Source organism: Crassostrea angulata, chromosome 4 (assembly GCF_025612915.1).
Source record: "Crassostrea angulata isolate pt1a10 chromosome 4, ASM2561291v2, whole genome shotgun sequence".
NCBI lineage: Eukaryota > Metazoa > Mollusca > Bivalvia > Ostreida > Ostreidae > Magallana > Magallana angulata.
Genome location: NC_069114.1, coordinates 51210112 through 51229841, shown reverse-complemented (window position 1 = coordinate 51229841; position 19730 = coordinate 51210112). Strand labels below are relative to the sequence as shown.

General features: G+C 35.7%; 2 protein-coding genes across 2 annotated transcripts; both read right to left on the bottom strand.

Moving 5' to 3' along the window:
• Window positions 1–3072: 3072 nt before the first annotated feature.
• LOC128182319 (uncharacterized) lies at window positions 3073–19200 on the bottom strand. The gene is made up of 5 exons (XM_052850902.1): window positions 19195–19200; window positions 12580–12711; window positions 12090–12156; window positions 3461–3496; window positions 3073–3272 (listed from the first exon to the last, which is right to left on the bottom strand). The coding sequence occupies exons 1-5, from the start codon at window positions 19198–19200 to the stop codon at window positions 3073–3075; spliced, it is 441 nt and encodes a 146-aa protein (XP_052706862.1).
• LOC128181501 (uncharacterized) lies at window positions 7931–11076 on the bottom strand. Its single transcript, XM_052849924.1, has 2 exons — window positions 10824–11076; window positions 7931–8583 (listed from the first exon to the last, which is right to left on the bottom strand). The coding sequence occupies exons 1-2, from the start codon at window positions 11074–11076 to the stop codon at window positions 7931–7933; spliced, it is 906 nt and encodes a 301-aa protein (XP_052705884.1).
• Window positions 19201–19730: the final 530 nt, after the last annotated feature.

The window sequence follows — 19730 nt, the reverse complement described above, 5'->3', positions numbered from 1 at the left end:
ATTGATGGGTAAAACTACTGCAATGTCTATTATTATACATATACTAAGCATAGCCATCGTTTAAAAGCGTGCATAAAATTTGATATAAAATCGGACCAAGCAGCTTTAATGTGGCTATGGCTGTCGGCCACTTGGGTACCAGTACCCATATTTACTAAAGTTCGTAGATGTCGGACGTAAATCTACGTCTGCTCTATAGGTAAGCGTATTTTAATCAAACATGGCGGCGATTTTGTTTACACTTGCGAGATAGAGGAGTCTAAGACGTCAGAGAGTTTTCCGGGACCGGACTAACCCCTTAGATGTCTTCAGTGACAGAGAACTGATTTGCCGTTATCGATTCCTGAGGCGAACTATCATTGATTTCATTCAGCAGGTGGACAGAAGACTTGCATGACCTACTAACAGGTATCATCACCCTCTGCCTGTTTCATCTATGGTAAGTAATTTCGCTGATATTGAACCCGATGTATTTCTTTAAACTAGTTGCAGTATAATTTTTACCCAAGCATTTCACTCCCCCCCCCCCCCCCCCCCCCCCACCTATATATATACCTGTTATATGTAATTACATATCATATAATATGTAATTACATATAACAGGATAACAGTTGAAATTGACACCCCTCAAAAACCATTGTCAACCTCCGCTTCGCGTCGGTTGACAATGGTTTTCTTGGGATGTCAATTTCAACTGTTACCCTTCCAAACAGGCACTATTTATATAATGTATTATTATAGACGACAAGGTTCAGTATAAAGGGGTACACAGTAGTTCCACATACGTGAACTTATTAACAGTTCACAGTTTTACTTCCAAACTTTTAGCGATATGAATACTTCTATCTGGACAATGTTGTGTAATTACATATAACAGGTATATTCAGTCCAACCTGAGCATATGTGACTGCATACAAATGACCATGAAATTCCACCTACACGTATAATTCATTCATTTAATTATAAACACACAGAAAATTAATTTATAATAAGATGTTTGTTATTTGGACAATGCAACATTCAGGACATTTGATAATTGTTATTCCTTTGTGTCCTCATTAAAATTACACGGGGTATAGAAATTTACAGTACAAGAGGCCCATGGGCCACATCGCTCACCTGAGCAACACTAGGCAGGATAAAATTGGCTTCATTGGGTCATAATACAAAATATCTGGACAATGTGGTATAATACATGTAGATTCTATACAAAAAATCTGTTTCCCCCTGGATATTCTTATATTTACCGGCATAATCAAGTCCCTCTTCTAACACAATTTTATAGTCGTGTCACATTCAGCATACATGTACATCAAACTCTGAACCTTTGATTTGATTTATTTGAACATATTTTATTGTGTAAATTATATCTGAACCTTTGTGAGGCCCAATAATCATCCAGGGGCCAAAGTTTAAACAATATTAAAGAATCAGCAATATATAAAAATGCTATATAAATAAGTAAAAGCATAAATAACATTTCAGTTTTTGTGAATAATTAAATTGTTTTCCTTTGTACAACTGAATCCCCATTGTGGCCCCACACTACTCCTAAAGATTGTGATTTGGACAAATTTGAATCTACACTATCTGAAATCCCTTTCACAAAAGTTACAGCTTTTCTAGGCAAATGTTTTTTAAGAAAAAGATCAAAAGATATTTTTCTATATATTCCTATGAAAAAATTTGTCTCCCCCCCCCCAATAACCCCATCTTACCCCATGGTAATCATTAATTGTCCAAACAACTGTTCTATTGTAGACATTCTGCCGCCTCCACAACAGGGCCATCGAAGACCGCATTCCAGCACCAGCAGCAGGACAAGTACCCATCTTCTCTGATAATGACACTTTCAATGCTGAAACTATTGTCAATGCAAACGCAATTAACATCAGAAACATCGTTGTTAGAAGGTTTTAATTATTTAGTGGAATTGTCTGTTTATTTGATATATTTGCCTGCCCAATAGTTAGTTATTTTTGATAAGTAATGTGCAACACCCTGTTAAAAGTAGACTGATATTTTAATTATTCAAATAAGTGATAATTTTTTTTCTGCCTACAGGTCATTATCTTTGAATTGTACAAAAGTTAGTATGTTAAATGTGTTCTAAGATTGATGTTTTCCAATATGTTATCTAAAAAATCATGTTCTACATTGGTAAGCAATTTGGTTATTGTTTTAGATTTGTTTTATTTGATATTTTTAAAGAGAGATATCATTTAAAGCTGCCATCTTACTTTAGAATTGTAATATTTCATTTTTGAATTCTCCATCTAACTGGAACACATACAAAGAAACATTTTTTGTTAATCCACAGTGTCATTTTCAATTTTTTTTTTTTGTACAATAAATCAAAAAATTAATACCGTTCAACACATCAAGATAATGCCAGAGTATGACTTACTGTACTTTTTAATTTACATTTTATATGCATGTATTATTGTTAAGGTTGTCTTCAGATGGTACTCTTAAAATACATTTATGAAATACATTGAGTCCCATGAAACTTAGCATGTGTTTCTTTGTTATTTGATAAATTTAAAAATGATTAAGTCTATTTTCCAAAACAATTCATTCATGTACTTAATGTTTTCACATTCTTTAAAACATAAACAAAAATATTCTAGTCCATATAGTGGATAATTATAATAAAATTTAAAATAACCAGCAAATTAAAAATGCTGCTTCCATACAAGTAATTGTAATTGTAATAATGGTTAGAAAAGGCAGATCAAGATATCTGTGAGCTAATGTTCACTAGTAATACCCAGCTCTGATGTGAATATGCAAAATGAGCAAAGTTGATAGAAAGCTGATTGGTACAAAAATAAATCCTATCTTCTGGCATGCCTAAACAAATAGTGTGTTAAAATTTCAAGCATCTGTAATGAATAGTTGCTGAAAAACTGTGATAGAAATTACCGTTACTGACAGATGAACAAACGGACAGTCATGAGACAGACAGACACACAAGGGTAAAACAGTATAACCCCTTCTCCTTTGGAGCAGAGGTATAAAAACATTGGTCTCACATAGGGTGGAAGTTTCACGCAATTATAAACGAAATTACTAATTAAACTCAGACAAAAGATTACAAACAGATTGAACATTTGAAGAAGAAAACAAAGCATAAAAGTTCTTCAAAATCTCGAGCCTCTCTTTTTCAATTTCTGGTCTCTGCTTTTTGATTGAAAGCTTCTCCTCCTCAATTTCAATGAGGCGCTGAGATCCGTAGCTGTACTCATTAAATGTTTGAGCTTTCCATTTTCCTTATAAACGGAAAATAAATCTTATCTCGATATAGAGTAATGCCAGAACATTTTGTTTAATCTTTTTAAAATCTTAATATTATAAACTAGAAATTTTTTATTTTTAATTAGGAAAAAGCTTTCTCTTTTCACATATGTAAGGCAAAATAGAATTGTGTTTCTGTTTTGTGTTTTTCTTGTTTTCATACCTTTAGAAGTTGACGGTTCTGACAAAGAAGATTCTTCTGTGAGACAGTTCTGACAAAGAAGATTCTTCTGTGAAGTAAAAGGAAATTTTAAAGAAAACTAGCAAGAGGGAACTTGAGCTTGCAAGCTTACAAATGATACACCCCGTTAAGAAAATATCATAATTCAAGTTATTAGAGATAACCAAAAAACTATAACTGTAATATTTATTGGCGAATAATGGCCATGGCTACACTACAATTTTGGATTACAGTATAAATTTCAATTATTTACTGGTTACATTTGCAACCAAGGTTACCGACCCATGAAAATAGGGCGATTATGGAAACCCAAATGGCAAATACATGTAATAGAAAATTTTCAGCAATTTACAATTATTTACTGGCTACATTTGAAACCAAGGTTACCGACCCATGTAAATAGGGCGATAATGGCAACCCAAATAGCTAATACATGTAAATGGAAATGCACATCAAAATGTCAAATATGCAAATGAATCAGAAATATGGGAATATACATATGAAACTGTTAAAGAACATACTAGCAAATAAAACATATCAAATTTGACACAAATAAGCAAATTGAAAATTAGAGTTGTAGCGAGCCCTGGGAACAGATGCTCACTAAATTCAGCTAAAGATTGCGCCATATGGACACGGAGTGTCCACTGCCATAAGGGCGGTAGCTGAACACAATTATTAAGATGCTAACTTATGATGTTTAAGAGTATATATTTACATTTTCAACTGTCTTTGTCTGTGATAACATTACAAATCAATTTTGAACCCTAAAACCGAATAACATCAAAAAATATGAGTGACACAAAATGGGCGTGTCTTATAGCAAAACCGAAAAACGGTATTGGCTGCACGGCGCGCGTAGTAATACACTGCATGTGCTAAATAAAAAAAGTAGTGGTTTTGAAATGTTTTCTTTTCGCACACAAAATGAATGAAAATTAAAATGAGCATGTAAAGGTTACCATTTAAAATAAAATTTATAGAAAAATATCTTAATATGCAATTTAAATATTTTATATAAACGGCTCGTCTGCTGATGAATAGATTTCTTATAATGATCGTCTGCTGATCACTTCATTTTTTATTTCGATCGAATGCAGCCACCATGAACGACGATATATCAGATGCGGTAAAATATGGCGATTTTGAAGTATTTAGTGGGGATAATTATGAAGCCCTCCTGCCAGAATTAAAATTAGAAGGTTTTGATTCTGATTTTGACAATTTTCTATCCGAAATGGTCGTTTCGGACTTCGATATAACATTAACCCAACAGGCATTTGCCGATTTGAAAAAATCCGATGATCCCGGGTTGCCAGCCCCAGAAACACCAACAAGTACTCGTTTTGCCAAGCTTTCCGACGACGAAATTAAAGGATTCAGGAACTCACACAATCAAAGGCTACAAAACAAAGCACCAAATGGGGTTTAAAGATTCTTACAGGTACGCTTCTTTTTTTTAAAAAAGTGAATATTAGTAAGCAGCAATTAAACGCAAACAAAAACAGCCCATATTATGCAGTTACAGTTTTTTCTCAAATAACTGTCAAAACATGGATATCATTGTGCGTTTTCTATTACAGATTGGCATATTGAAACGTTTGGAGTCCCTCTAGATCTGGCTGAGATTTGCGAGGAGGATCTGGCGAAAAAACTCAGTCGCTTTTACTGTGAAGCAAAACCCCAAAACCCGAAAAAGGAGCATACCTCCGAATATCATAAAAATACCATGAAAGCAATCAGAGCCGCCATAAACAGGCATTTATCCGACATCGGTCGAAATATAGACATTGTAAACGATAAAGCATTCAAAACTGCAAATAAAAGTTTGACCGGTCTCATGAAGCATAAAATGGTCACTGGAACTTCTCGCCCTACAACTCATAAGGAGATCATTCACAAATCAGATTTACAGAAAATTTCTGCTTACCTGGAGAGTGCATATTCTTCTCCAGTCAATCTGCGACTTGCAAAGTGGTACATCATCGCGATACATTTTGTGTCTCGTGGTCTTGAATTCCATCATCAGCTTCGGGTAGATTCCTTCGATTTCAAAGTTGACGAAGAAGGCTCCATATATGCTTGTTTGAAGCATGAAACAAAACAAAAAAACTATCAAGGTGGCATTCACAAACTTGAAGCACTGAACGACAAAAGAATGTATGAAACTGGAAACGAAACTTGTCCTGTGAAGATGTTGAAGTTCTTCTTGTCTAAAACGGACCCAAATGCGTCTCATCTTTTCAATAAATGCGTTAAAGATGCCATTTCTTACCCGAAAGATTGCAACATATGGTACACAGCCGATCCCATGAAAAAGCGATCATATGTTAATTTCCTTCCGGATATTTGCAAGGCCGCCGGGTGCAAACGTTACACAGCTCACTGTCTAAGAGCGACAGCAATTCAGGCCATGAACGACGCTGGATTTGAAGCAAGACACATCATGTACTTCTCCGGGCATCGCAACGAAGCTTCCATACGTAGCTATAATCGTGAACTGTCTTCTACCCCAAAAAAAAGTGCGAGTGCAACTTTATCTACAATAACCACCGCAAGTGTCAAAATAAATGATCCATCTGAAGATTCATGTGTAATTTCCGGCCAACAATCACAGAATCTTCAAATCGTTCCCTATAATTCTGAAAATTCCAACTTACCTGTCAAAAATGAACTTAATTGTTCCACCATGTCAGACTCGAGCATTAATTCTGGAGTTTTGAATAACTCCCGCTTTGAGAACTGTTCCATTACCATCAAGTACAATCTCGACTGAGGTGTAGATCGACCGCCTTACCGCGCAGGAGGAAAGTACCTTCCGCTATCACGAAATAAACACTCTAGTTATTTACTATTTTGCAACTACACACATTTTTTTTAAAAATCAAATGATATTTGATTTGATATTTTGTTGTATCGACTTAATAAATTTGCAAATTTGACTCTTCAATACATGTCTGTGAGTTTTCATGTACAACACACGTGTGATGCAAGTGTCAAATGACGTATTCCTGGGGCGCCAGTGGGGTTTGCATGATTATACGAATTAAAACAACGGTAAAAATGTTATAATTATTAGATCTTTAATCGTGCACATTAGAAATAATATAAATATAAGTAATAAGGAATCATTCTTTGAATATTATGAGGTGATAATTTCGGTCGGAACGTGGTCAAATCTATCATAAAGCCCTTCGGGCTTTATTTGATTTGACCACGCCCCGACCGAAATTATCACCTCATAATACTCAAAGAATGATTCCTTATTCCTTTTATAATCTTAGAATTTAGAATGTTTAATTTATGACTAGTATTTAGCTAGAATTAAGTGTATGTCATGGCCATTACATAATTATGACAAAGGGTACTAGTAAACTCCTACACCTGACGAAATAAACCTCTTCAAAGCTTTCTTCAAGGTTTTAAGGAAAATTTCATTGCCTTTTTCAGTCAAATGCACCCCATCTCCCTTGAATAAGCTTTTGTCGGATGGAGTAATCTTTTGATAGCGAATGTAACCCCCTTGGTGTGCTAAAAGTTTTGTAGCAACAAAGCTATTTACTCGCACCCGTGTCTAATTGAGAGCATTGTTGTCTCTAGCATTACGCCATTTCAGTCTTGGAAGTATTTGCGACCAAATGATTTTTGTTCTTGGCAACAGTGGAGAAAGTGCATCTAAAGATTGCTCCATTTTTTGCGCAATTCGTTAGACTTAATCTGACCAATATCATTACCACCACAATGAAATACCAGAAAATGTGGAGGGTCTTCATACCGTAACAATTGCCTGAATTTGGGGAGGAGATGTCACCATCTCATGCCGCCTTTTCCCTGCTACCATATGTTAGCTTCCATTGGAGAAAAATCAAGATTGGACCCCCCATTCAACCTAGCATGACTAAATGCTTGCCAAATAATTGAGGATCCAACAATCCACACTTTAACAACTTCTGAAAGAATATATATATATAGATATATACAAACATACAAACATAAAAACACATTCAAAATACTCAGTAAACAACTCAACATTTCTGTGCACTACAATATGAACAGACAAGATATAAAAACGTCAAGTAAGCCGCCAGAAAAAGGGGCAACAGTTCAAGTCTTCATTCATGAAGTAACTTTGAGGTTACATGTATATAGCGCTTATAAGCTCTTGACTCCCAACGCCCAAGTTCTTTAATTTGACCATCGGAAATGCCATTGATAGAGGATGTTGTGGCGCCACCTATCCTTAAGGAATGCGATTTGTATTTTTTAATATCTACATCAATACATGACAGAAATTTCTTTAAAATGGCATTAAATTGGTAACGAGTTAGTGGTGATCTATCAAAATGACAGAAGAAATGGCCTTCCATTTTAGGACGCAGCATTGAGTACTGCTTCAACAACTTTACTGGACATTCCTTACCCTCTACTGCAGGCAAAATCAATACAACTCCCCTACCAAGTTGATCTGTTTTTGAATGGGCCACATAAATTTAACAGCTGAATTGTCCTGAAAAATTGGATGCTGGAGACATCCATTGCATGGGAACAACTGCCTTTCTTGCTATCCAACACTAACCCACTCACCCTGAATAGACCAAAATATGAACACGAAAAAACGGCCGAAAATAATTTAACTTCATACAAGGAGCTGCAAACAACTGGAAGTACATTTATTAACCTTTCCAACAAAGCAGGTGTAATGGGAAGTCGAACATCAGTGGTACTTATTAATCTTGACATGCCTGACAACAGCTTTTTGACAACAAAATTTTGGGTGGGGTCTCGTGTGCATTGAAGTTTACATTTAAAATTAATGCCAGACAGATAGGTTCTTACAGATGCAGATGACAAACCTCTTACAGAACAGCTAACAATGAATTGTATGATATGTTGATCAGGAGGAGGCCATACTAAAGGTAACCCACTGGAGACCCTAAAACGGTCAAATTCAACTAAACCTGTCTCATAAGCCAGCCTAGTATTTGGTGCAATAGAACCTTGAATTAATCTGTTAAACTCAGCCTGGAAATGATGGTTAGGAAAGAATCTGGTATTGGTGTTGGTTCCAAGTCTGCCTGGGGTACAAGGGTCCGAAAACGCTGAAACTGACAACGAGACAATGCATCAGCAACTTCATTATGAACACCTAAAATATGACAAGCCTTAAATTGAATAGCAATTAACATGGATTGCAGTATTAAAGGGCGAATCAAACCCATGACACGCTTTGACTTTGATGATTTTTTGTTCAAAATTGCAACTTAGGCCTCATTGTCCACTCGAAAAACATTTTTTTTGCTAGTTAATTGATTCCCCCAAGCATGGATTGCCAAGACAATTGGTACAAGCTTAAGGAATGTTATGTCCCTCATTGCTTCTGTACTAGCCCATTCAGTAGGCCACTTAAAAAATAACCAATGATTTCTAAAGAAAGCACCACAACCCAAATCTAAATTCCCTGCACTGTCTGTAAAAAGCTGTAAATGTTCATCATCTACCCAGTCAATCTGGGGAAAATAATAGCAGCCATTGAATAAATCTTAAAAATGTAAGCCATACTCTTAAATCATCCTTAACCGCTACTGAAACCCAATAAAGTGATGTGGTTTATAACAACGCCTTGCATGACATCATAAATACGTCTAGTAAATGCTCTAGCTGTCGGAATGGCCCTTAAACAAAAATTAAGTATTCCTGCAAGAGCCTGAAATTCCTTTAAAGTAGCCTTCTTCCTTGCCAGAAAACAAATTATTAAATTCTTTAAACTATACAACTTATCTACTGGAATTTTTATTTTCATTTCTACTGAATCTAATTCAAAACCTGAAAATATTGGGGAAGTTGTAGGCCACACTGTCTTATCATCAGCTAAAGGGATACCTAACTCCCTACAAAGCTCCACAAATGTTAACAAGAGTTCATTGCATGCATTGTCGCCTGCCTTACCTGCAAACAAAAAATCATCCAAATAATGCACCACAGATTCTTGGCCAGATTGCTTCCTTAGTAACCATTCTAAACAAGTTGAAAACTCTTCAAAAAGACTACAAGACACTGAGCATCCCATAGGCAGGCACTTGTCAAAGAAAAACATGTCATTTAATCTAAAACCTAAAAGTTCAAAATCTGATGGGTGAATAGGAAGCAACCTAAATGCAGATTTGAGGTCAATTTTACCCATCAGTGCTCCTGTACCCAATAAACTTAGCAACTTAACAGCATCATCCAGCGAGGAGTAATTGACTGAATAAAATGACTTGTCAATAAATGAATTTACACTAGAATTGGCAGGAAAAGATAAGTGATGAATCAACCTGAATGAACCATCTTTCTTTGGAACTAAACCTATGGGTGAAAGACATAAATTAGGAAAAGGTCTTGATCTAAATGGTCCTGCAACTCTTCCAGCACGAATTTCTTTAAAAACTTTCTCAACAATCTGAAGCTCATTTTCTCTAGCAGACTTTAAGTTGGAACAATTAGTAGCAACCCTTGGACCAGTGTAATTGAGTTTAAATCCTTCAACAAATCCCCTAATTAAAAATTCAGCACTCTTCTTATCATAATAAGAATTTTGTAAGTAATCTGCAAGGACTTGCACATTAATTGGGGGAAAACCTAGGCCCTGCAGCTCTGGGTACATAAGGGAATCTGGCTCTGTGCGGTTGAGTTGGTCTTGGAGAAGGAACCTGGCTTCTGTACGGTGATGGGGATCTGTGACCTGAAAAATCCCTAGCAACAGGTTGATAATTAGAAGACCCCACACACATAACTGATGGATGAGGCCCACTACAATTCAAACATTTATGTAAATATTGACACTGTTGTTTTACACACACCCCATAATTGTTAAAATCATAACATTTTAGAAAACGTCCTCCTGTTAAAGGCTTTTGCACGGGGTTAGCTGAAGGAATCATATACATAAGCCAGAGCTCTTGGTCTACGACTTCCCATGATGCACTAGGGTTTTTAGCCATTCTCATCCTAAATTGCTCATCATAAAATTTCCACCCTATTCCTGCACACCTTGTAGCCCCTAGCTTTATAGTGTGGATGTATTTCAACAATCCTAAAAAACTTTCAGGGTGAACAACAGAATATATGGATGAAAAAATCAAGAATGCATCTGTCCACTGCTGTACATTTGTAATCTTAACTGAGGCCCGCTTACATTTAATGACCAATTGACCATTTGACATTGTAAAGGTTTGCTTACTATCCATCGGGATCGGATTGGATAGTAGCTGACCTAAATCAATAAAATCTCCCTTAACTATTTTTTGTTTTACCAATTCTGAAACATTTGCCCCCAAACTGTCATAAATACTGGCAACTTCATTACCTGCTGTACTGCCTTGGATAGACGATCCAGGACCATTGACAGAGGCAGAATCCAAACTTGGAGTGCAGACAGCATCAGTAGCCTCATTGGTAGCTGATTCACTGTTTGACACGGCATTAATGTTGTCCTCTACAGCTGGAAAAGGATCTGCGGTGGATCTACCGGTATGTCTCCTCTTAGTACTTTGGGCTGGTTGCCGCTCGGCGCTGACAGACACAGCAGGTCTCTTTCGAGCAGGTTTCCCCCTTGGCATTCTCTCTTATTTATCTGAAACTAACTTCTAACTATGAGAAAAAAACAACGTAGCTTGAAAATTAATTACTGAAAATGTATTATTCATGCCCACTATAAATTTCAAACATGTGGCCGATTAACACTGTTTAAAATCGTGCATCATCAAACGCAATAAATAAACAATGGAGAAACTAAAGCTATAAGATATTGGTCAAATACTTCTCTTTTTAAAATTTTACGATAGAATGACTTAAATTTAACAATAAAGAATTAAAATAAACAGATTTCAAACTGGATAAGCGATTTCTCCTCTGCTTCACTTCCGTCGATGAAAAGGAAAAGGAAGTGCAGTGGGGTTGACTAATTGACGAAGTAGCTATTGGGGTATGCTAATCACCCCAAAAAACCCAAATAATGGTCTCTCCAATAGAGCGATTTAATTCTTTAGCAATTAAATCGAATTATCTTAGAAATAAACAGCATTGAGAAAAGTTCATTGATGATTTTTTCACATTGCTGTATATTACTTATATTTACATTTGAGAATGGCAAATCCATCAGAATCATTAACATAATGATGATCTTACAATTTCAATATTGCCACCATCATGTGTGTGCAATACATGCAATCATTGACATGATTGCACAGACCGGGAACACGGGGAAAGACAGACGGACAAGGAGATTCCTATTTACCCCCCCCCCCCCCCCAAATCTTTGTTTGCAAGGGGTATGATCATATTTGCAGTGTGTATAATTATATCAATCTGATTAAAATCAGATCTGCGATCCCCTCCGACTAATTTGATGTTGCCACACAAGAGATCTTTGTGTAGCGACATTGAATTTGTTGGAGCGGATCACAGATCTGATTTTAATCAGATTGATAATTATATTTGCTTAAACTAACAATTATAAGCATTTTGATAAATTTTGCACTTTTCTTGGGCAGAATGACCAATTTCAGTTTAATACCAGTAGTTCAAAATGTTGAATTGTTTAAAGAATACTAAACATAGGATATATACTAACCTTCAGATTGAGAGACAACTGGCACATCACTATTAGTGTCTAGATTTTCAAGTTCTTCAGCTGGAACAAAAACAAATGTTGTTCTTTATTTATTTATTTAGTCATACTTTTAACCCGAGGCCTCTGGGTTACATTAATGCTATTTTTTTTTATTTACAATGCAGAAAAAAGACAATAAACCCAACCTTTGCAGTTAATGAAAATAGCCATGTAAAGCTCTTTGATGGATGAAACCTTGAATAATCTAAGTCTTGACAGAAGTAATAAGTTGTTTTTCTCCTTCATTATTAATCACTTACTCCTATGGTATAATAATGCAACTCCATATCTTAGAAGACTGATCATGTAGAACAGACAGACAAAGAGATGGACAGAGTGCTTCCAAAAAGATCCCCCTTCATATGTGGGGGTATAACTACTGTAACCATTCATAGTGATAAACCAACATGATCAATGATAGCAAAGTATCATGGCAACTTATAATCTTACCCTCAGTGACAATAAATGGCTGTATCTCAAGGCAACTTGGTTTTTGGGACATCTGAAGGGAAGACCTGACTTCACTGGTGTCCACCCCATCCTTAATTCCAGATATGGCTGACTGAGGAATCAACTGCAATATCTAAAATTTTCATGGAGTTGAAAGTACATATTTCCTTACTATAGTCTGACAATTAACAACTCATTCCATAAAGAATCAAAGTACTGAAAGTACTAAAAAGCGCTAAGCGGGGAAGAAAGTATTAAAAATATATCGATTGATATGAAAATACATGTAGAGAATCATATCGTTCGTTATTGAGAAAAATGCACTTAATATGTAAAATTGAAATTTCAAATTTACAATTATATAACAATCTGCCTTAAAGCATGTTTAAAAAGAGAATGCTTGATTTTAAAATTTTAGCAATTTCTGGAAATCGAGATCATTTGTAGTAATTTTATAATGATATTGCTAGTTAGTTTTAAACAGATTTCGCTACTGTTTAGCAGAGCTACGTATACAGAGTGCATGCTTCTTGTAAAGTGTTTTTTTACTGCGTAATTTGTCCATACTGCACATAAATTAGATCATTAAAAACAAGAGGCCCAGGGGCCACATCGCTCACCTGAGCAACAATTGCCTTAATTCTGATCAAATTAGCATTACAGTATCAAAATATCTTGACAACTGAGTACAGTAGATCTTGCTAAAAAAATTTGAAAATCTGCCAATTTTTATCCACCTCTTATTTTTTGGTAAATACCAAGCCCCTTTTGTTGTTGTACCTCTAAGATTTTTCTCTATTCCTATATACCCCCCCCCCCCATTTCGTGGCCCCACTATTCTCTAGGGAATCATGGTTTCATCAAACTTAAATCTACCTTTAATCTCATAACCTGTGCTTTCACACTAAGTACTGAGTTTTGGACCAAAAGCTTTCCCAGAATATTTTTAAAGATTTTTTCTATATATTCCTATGTAAAAATTCAAACCGCCATCACGGTCCCGCCCTACCACTAGTGATTTTGCAAACTTGAATTTACACTACCCAAGGATGCCTCTACACAAGTTTAAGCTTTTCTGGCCAAATAGTCTTTAAAAAGAAGATTTTGAAATATTTTCTCTATATATTCCTAAGTAAAATTTCATCCCCCATTGTGGCCTCACCCTACCCCTGGACTATTATTTAAACAAACTTGAATATATATGATCTGGGGATGCCTCCACTCAAATTTGGGCTTTCCTGGCCTAATACTTTTGAGAAGAAGACTTTTAAAGATTTTCTCTATATATAAAAAGGTATCCCCCATTGTGGCCCCGCCCTACCCCCAGGGACCATGATTTGAACAAACTTGAATCTACATTATCTGAGAATAAGATTTTTAAAGATTTTCTCTATATATATTCCTATGTAAAACCTGATCCCCCAATTGTGGCCCCACCCTACCCCCGGGGATCATCATTTGAACAGACTTAAATCTACACTACCTGAGGATGCTTTCATTTTAATTTGAGCTTATCTGGCCAAATAGTTTTTGAGAAGAGGATTTTAAAAGATTTTCTCTATATATTCCTATTTAAAACATGATCCCCCTATTGTGGCCCCACCCTACCCCCGGGGACCATGATTTAAACAAACTTGAATCTACACTACCTGCGGATGCTTCCACTCAAAGTTGAGCTTTCCTGGCCTAATAGTTTTTGAGAAGAAGATTTTAAAAGATTTTCTCCATATATTCCTATATACAACTTGATCCCCCAATTGTGGCCCCACCCTACCCCCGGGAACCATGATTTGAACAAACTTGAATCTACACTACCTGAGGATGCTCCCATTTTAATTTGAGCTTTTCTGTCCTGATAGTTTTTGAGGAGAAGATTTTTAAATATTTTCTCTATATATTCCTACGTAAAACAAACTTGATCCCCCTCTTGTGGCCCCTCCCTACCCCCGGGGACCATGATTTGAACAAACGTGAATCTACACTACCTGAGGATGCCTCCACACAAGTTTAAGCTTTTCCGGCTGAATAGTTTTTGAGAAGAAGATTTTTTAAAAATACCAACAAATTTTTAATAATTCTCAATTATCTCCCCTTTAAAAAGGGCGTGGCACTTCATTTGAACAAACTTGAATCCCCTTCACCTAGTGGTGCTTTGTGCCAAATTTGGTTGAAATCTGTCCAGTGGTTCTTGAGAAGAAGATGAAAATGTGAAAAGTTAACAACGACAACGACGACAACGACGACGACGACAGACAACGGACAAATTGTGATCAGAAAAGCTCACTTGAGCCTTTGGCTCAGGTGAGCTAAAAATTATATTTGCAAATTAAACGAGGTTAGCTGGTATCACTTTATACAGATTATTTCATATGTTTATTGTAGTATTTCAAGTAACTCGTCAAAAATTCTTTATTTTTATATAAAACATGGTGTTCATAACTGTAAGATATTACAATTGAAAACACTCAAAACCTATTGATGTTGTAGAATTCTTTCACTTATTAGTAAACACCTAAAACACAACTTAATGCATATACCATCTTTTTTTTCTCTCGAAATAAATCATCATGATATGGGTTTTGGAGCACCCGTATCTGATATAAAATAATGACATTTAAATGAAACTTATTGTTAATTTAATACTAGTAGAACAAATGCATCTGCATGCAGGATAACTTCAATTCAAATGAGTTCTCCCTACTGCAAAGTTATGATATTTCAAGAGTACGTCATCTCCAGGGTACGACCTCTCAGCATCCGCCAGTAGGTGGCGGTATATAGGAAACGCGAAAACGAAAGTGGAAGTAGGTTTAGAAATCTGGCGACAAAAAAGCGCTACAGCTATGCTTAGCGCTTTAAAAAGGAGTTAAAAATAAAGCATCTTGTCAGAAACATTTGAAAAAAAAATCATTTTCATTTCATCTTCATTTTCTTGTAAAGCAAATGATTCATAATTAATAACAATTTTATAAACAATATCATTTAGATTTAAATTGGATTGATGTTGGAGACAAAACAAGGGAGAAATAAAACAGCATGCAAACATAACAGTTATATTAGTTGATACTAGAACTTGGAGACCTACCTTAAAACACTACTTGAAAACATATGCAGTAGTGATGGGATTTGAACCCATTATCTCCTAAGACAGTTAAATACATTTAGGGTACATAAAAGGACAGACAAGGACTAACACGGAACAACACATGTTCACAGAGATTGTCAGTAAGCATCAATACTGGTTAGTTCATACTTACCCACAATGATCTGTCTTCTCAGACATTTACAAATTTCAAGTATTCATTCACTAAATGACAAAACCTTAGCATGTAGCTAAATATTAATTTATATCATATTGTCAGTTATACCCACAACATAATAATGTATGCTAAATCAATGGACCAGTACACACAATAACAGCTTGTATTTGTATGTAACACCATGGATATCTTCAACTTGAAGTTTATCATTTCATTGTTACGGACCTACCTTAATTTCCTTGTAAGGATCACATGTAACAAATTAACATATGAATACAACAGTATGAAATACTTCTTGAAGGTTTGGCATGCCCTTTAACACTGTAAAGATAAAAAGCAGACATTCCAGATGCTATCAAAACGTAGTTCTCGAAAGAAGACAGCAGTCATGAACTGAAGAGACAAAACATTGGCAGAATTGTGAAGGTCAAGAATTACCCCATCAACCTTCGATGGCCTGGATGGACTTCAAGGTTCATTTTGAATACTGCACAGAACTGAACAAATGAAACAGACTTCAATGAAGAAGAGATGTTTATAAAACACTTATGTCCCCTTCCTTGGAAACATCTGCAAAGAAAATGGATGGAAACTATAAATAATTGAAACTTTTCTATGACCAAGGGGTATAAATTGCTAGATCATACCCATACCTGTTAACCTTTCAAAGCTACTATGTGGGAGAATCTCCCCCTTACCAACTTGGCTAAGGGGGAGATTTTGCGTAAACGACGTTTTTTCACGTGAAATGCAAATATATATTAAAAATACTGTTAGATACCTTATTTTACCATTGTAATTAATGCATTTGCAATCATTTTAAATTTTATCATTTCTATGACTACCAGTGTGCAATTACAACTTGTGTTGCTGTACATGTTCAGAAAACTATTATTTTGTTTGCATGGTACAATACAAGAAGTCAATAGTGCCCCTTTTTATATAAAGTCTTCTTATTGTTCAGTATTGAACCATCACTGCATAGAATCATAGATTTTTAATTCACAAAACAACATGTATTTCTCCAGCATTTTTAAAAAATGATCTCTGTTGTAATGTATATAGCATCCCTGTAATTCATAGTACCGTTACTATAAACTTTAAAAACTCTTGTGAAATGCTTTTACACTTTTTCCTCGAGCTTCACTTTTATCGGTAGCTTGTATAAACACTCTGTTCCAAACTCACTTTGATTTTTACCTACCGTGCTGGCCAGATAGAATTAGTCACGACTCACTGCACGTGGCTTGGGTGCTTTACCTGTGCACCTGTTAAGTGACACCACTGGCTGTTATTGTTTTCTTTGGTGTTACAGAGTAAAATCAAGATGTTTTAAGCTTTCATTTAATTTTTTTATAAGGCCTATGCATAACAAAATACATAACTGATTTAAGTCAAAACCGGAAGTAATCATAAAAAGTAAACTGGGCTATAACATGTTATACTATGATCATGGTAGACAGTACTTTTTTGATATATTCAAGCTACACAGCAGCAGTTTGAGCTCAAAATCAGAGAAAAACCCCCAGTGGTTGTTGAAATTTGCATGTAAAGATTCAGAATGGATTCCCTGGTACAGGGGAAGACAAATACGATTGCGGGAAAAATTTGTCTCCCGCGCGGGAGATAGGTTGGCTGCGGGAGATGTTAGATTTTTGGGCCGTTTTGAGGGAGTCTCCCGCGCAATGCGGGAGGGTTACCAGGTATGCATACCCAAAATAGCAGTTGACTTAGATATCATTATGATAAACCTGTATACTAAATTTCATTTCAATATGTGCATCTTCTGCGAAGAAAATGAAAGGAAACTGTAAATAATTGGAAATTTTCTAAGGTCAAGGGGCATAACTCTGTCAAAAATTGCTCGTTCGTACCCAATGATAAACCTGTATACCAAATTTCATATCAATATGTTCATCCTTTGCGAAGAAAATAAATGGAAACTGTTGGTGGACTGACCGACCAAAAGACAGTATCAAAGCAATATGCCCTCCCTTCTTCGATTGGGGGCATAATTAGTCAGTGCCTTGGCTAATTGCTTTGCACGGACAAATATTGAAGGACTTTATAAGTCTGAACTGAAGACAAGGCAGAGAAAACCTGGTGAGTCACTGTTGGAACTAGGGCAGGCGATTAGAAAGTTGGTTACCCTTGTGTACCCTAAAGCACCAAAGGAAGTTCTTGATACACTAGCTATGGACAGTTTCCTAAACCCGTTGACAAAGTTTGAAGTTTGTCTTAAAATTCTGCGTGCCCGGCCAGTTTTCTTTGACGGAACATTACAGATAACTGTGGAATTCGATGCTTGCATGAAAGCTGAAGTAAAGAGGACAGGGAAATTAAATAAGGCAAAATTGTCACTGAAACCCTGTGTAAACAAGATGATGGCAGAGATGCAGAAATCAGGGAACTTAAGTCTAAAATTCAGCAGTTAAAGCAGCAGGGAAAGGACTATATATGGTTTGAGCCTAAAATGGCCCCCTTAAATGAACATTGTCATTTTATTGTAATTCTTTGTTTTATTTATACAAATATTCATTTGAAGTTTTTTCATAATTTTCATTTTGATTTAAGTGCCCACAATTTAAAAATATGACATCATAAAGTTTGCCTTTTCCCGCCATTTTCTCATTTTTAGCATAAAACGGCTTGTTTTGAAGCAGTTTTTCTTTAAGGAAACATTGAGCGACTGCTTGAACAAACAAAATATTTTCACCAAAGATGTATCTCTCCAATACTTACAAGTGACAAAAAGTTCGTTCTTGTTCAAAGAGTCGCTCTATATTTCCCATTCGATAAAAGATAAGAAAAATGTCAATTTTTGACTGATTTTGAATGAATTTTACAAATAGCATCACTTCTGACGTCATATACTGCCAGTGAGTGCATATAAATCAAATAAATGGGTGAAAAACATATTTTATGTCAACTCTTTTATAAAATAACACAACAAATTATTGTACCTGAATCACTTTAAAAATTGCGAATTAAGGGGGCAAATTTTGACTGAAATCATATATAGTTCTTTGGGTAGAGTTTGCAGACAGACAATAAGAGATGACATCATTTGTTTTAATTGCAATCAAAAGGACACATTAGCCACAAATGTCAACAGCGAGTGACACAAGAGAAGACAAATAATGAACGTCAGCTTAGTAAAGAGAATGATAAAGAGTGCACACAACCTAATTGCCAGGTGAGGAGTGGATGCTAGACATCAATTGTCTCTGGATTTTACATTCTAACAAATGTTAATGGAAAAGATGCCAATTTCATTGGCCACTATACGGCTTCAGTTACAATAGTCTTACAAAACATGATGCTATACCATCGACAAATCAACCGATATTACAAACCGGCATACTTAGGATTCCCTTCAACAGATGGTAAAACATTACAGACCAAAGGATCAGCAGTGTCTAAATTTAGAGAGCGATAAAATTTGATAAAACATGAAGCAGTTGTTGCAGCAATAAGAGGACAGGGTATCCTAGGGCTAGATTTAATGGTTGAACATGAATGCACTCTAAACCTCATGTCAATGACCCTTGTTTAATGGATGAATTTGTACTATTGGAGCAAAATGTGCAATGTTGCATGGTTTCTATCCAAGAAATTTCAGTAATACCGGGCAGAAGTGAGTGGATCATCTTTGGTAAGGTGATACCCTCAGAATGCATTCTGTATGGAATTTAAGAACCATCCATGAATTTCAAAAAAGAAGAATTGATGATGAGTAGATCCACTGTATCCACAGCTCCTAGCAACACAGTTCCTTTGAGGCTGATAAATCACAATGAAGATCTCTTAGTGGTATAAAAAAGGAAGTATTGCCAGAATATTTGAGCTGAAAAGAACCACAACACCTGCAGACAGCGGTGAGTCAACAGAA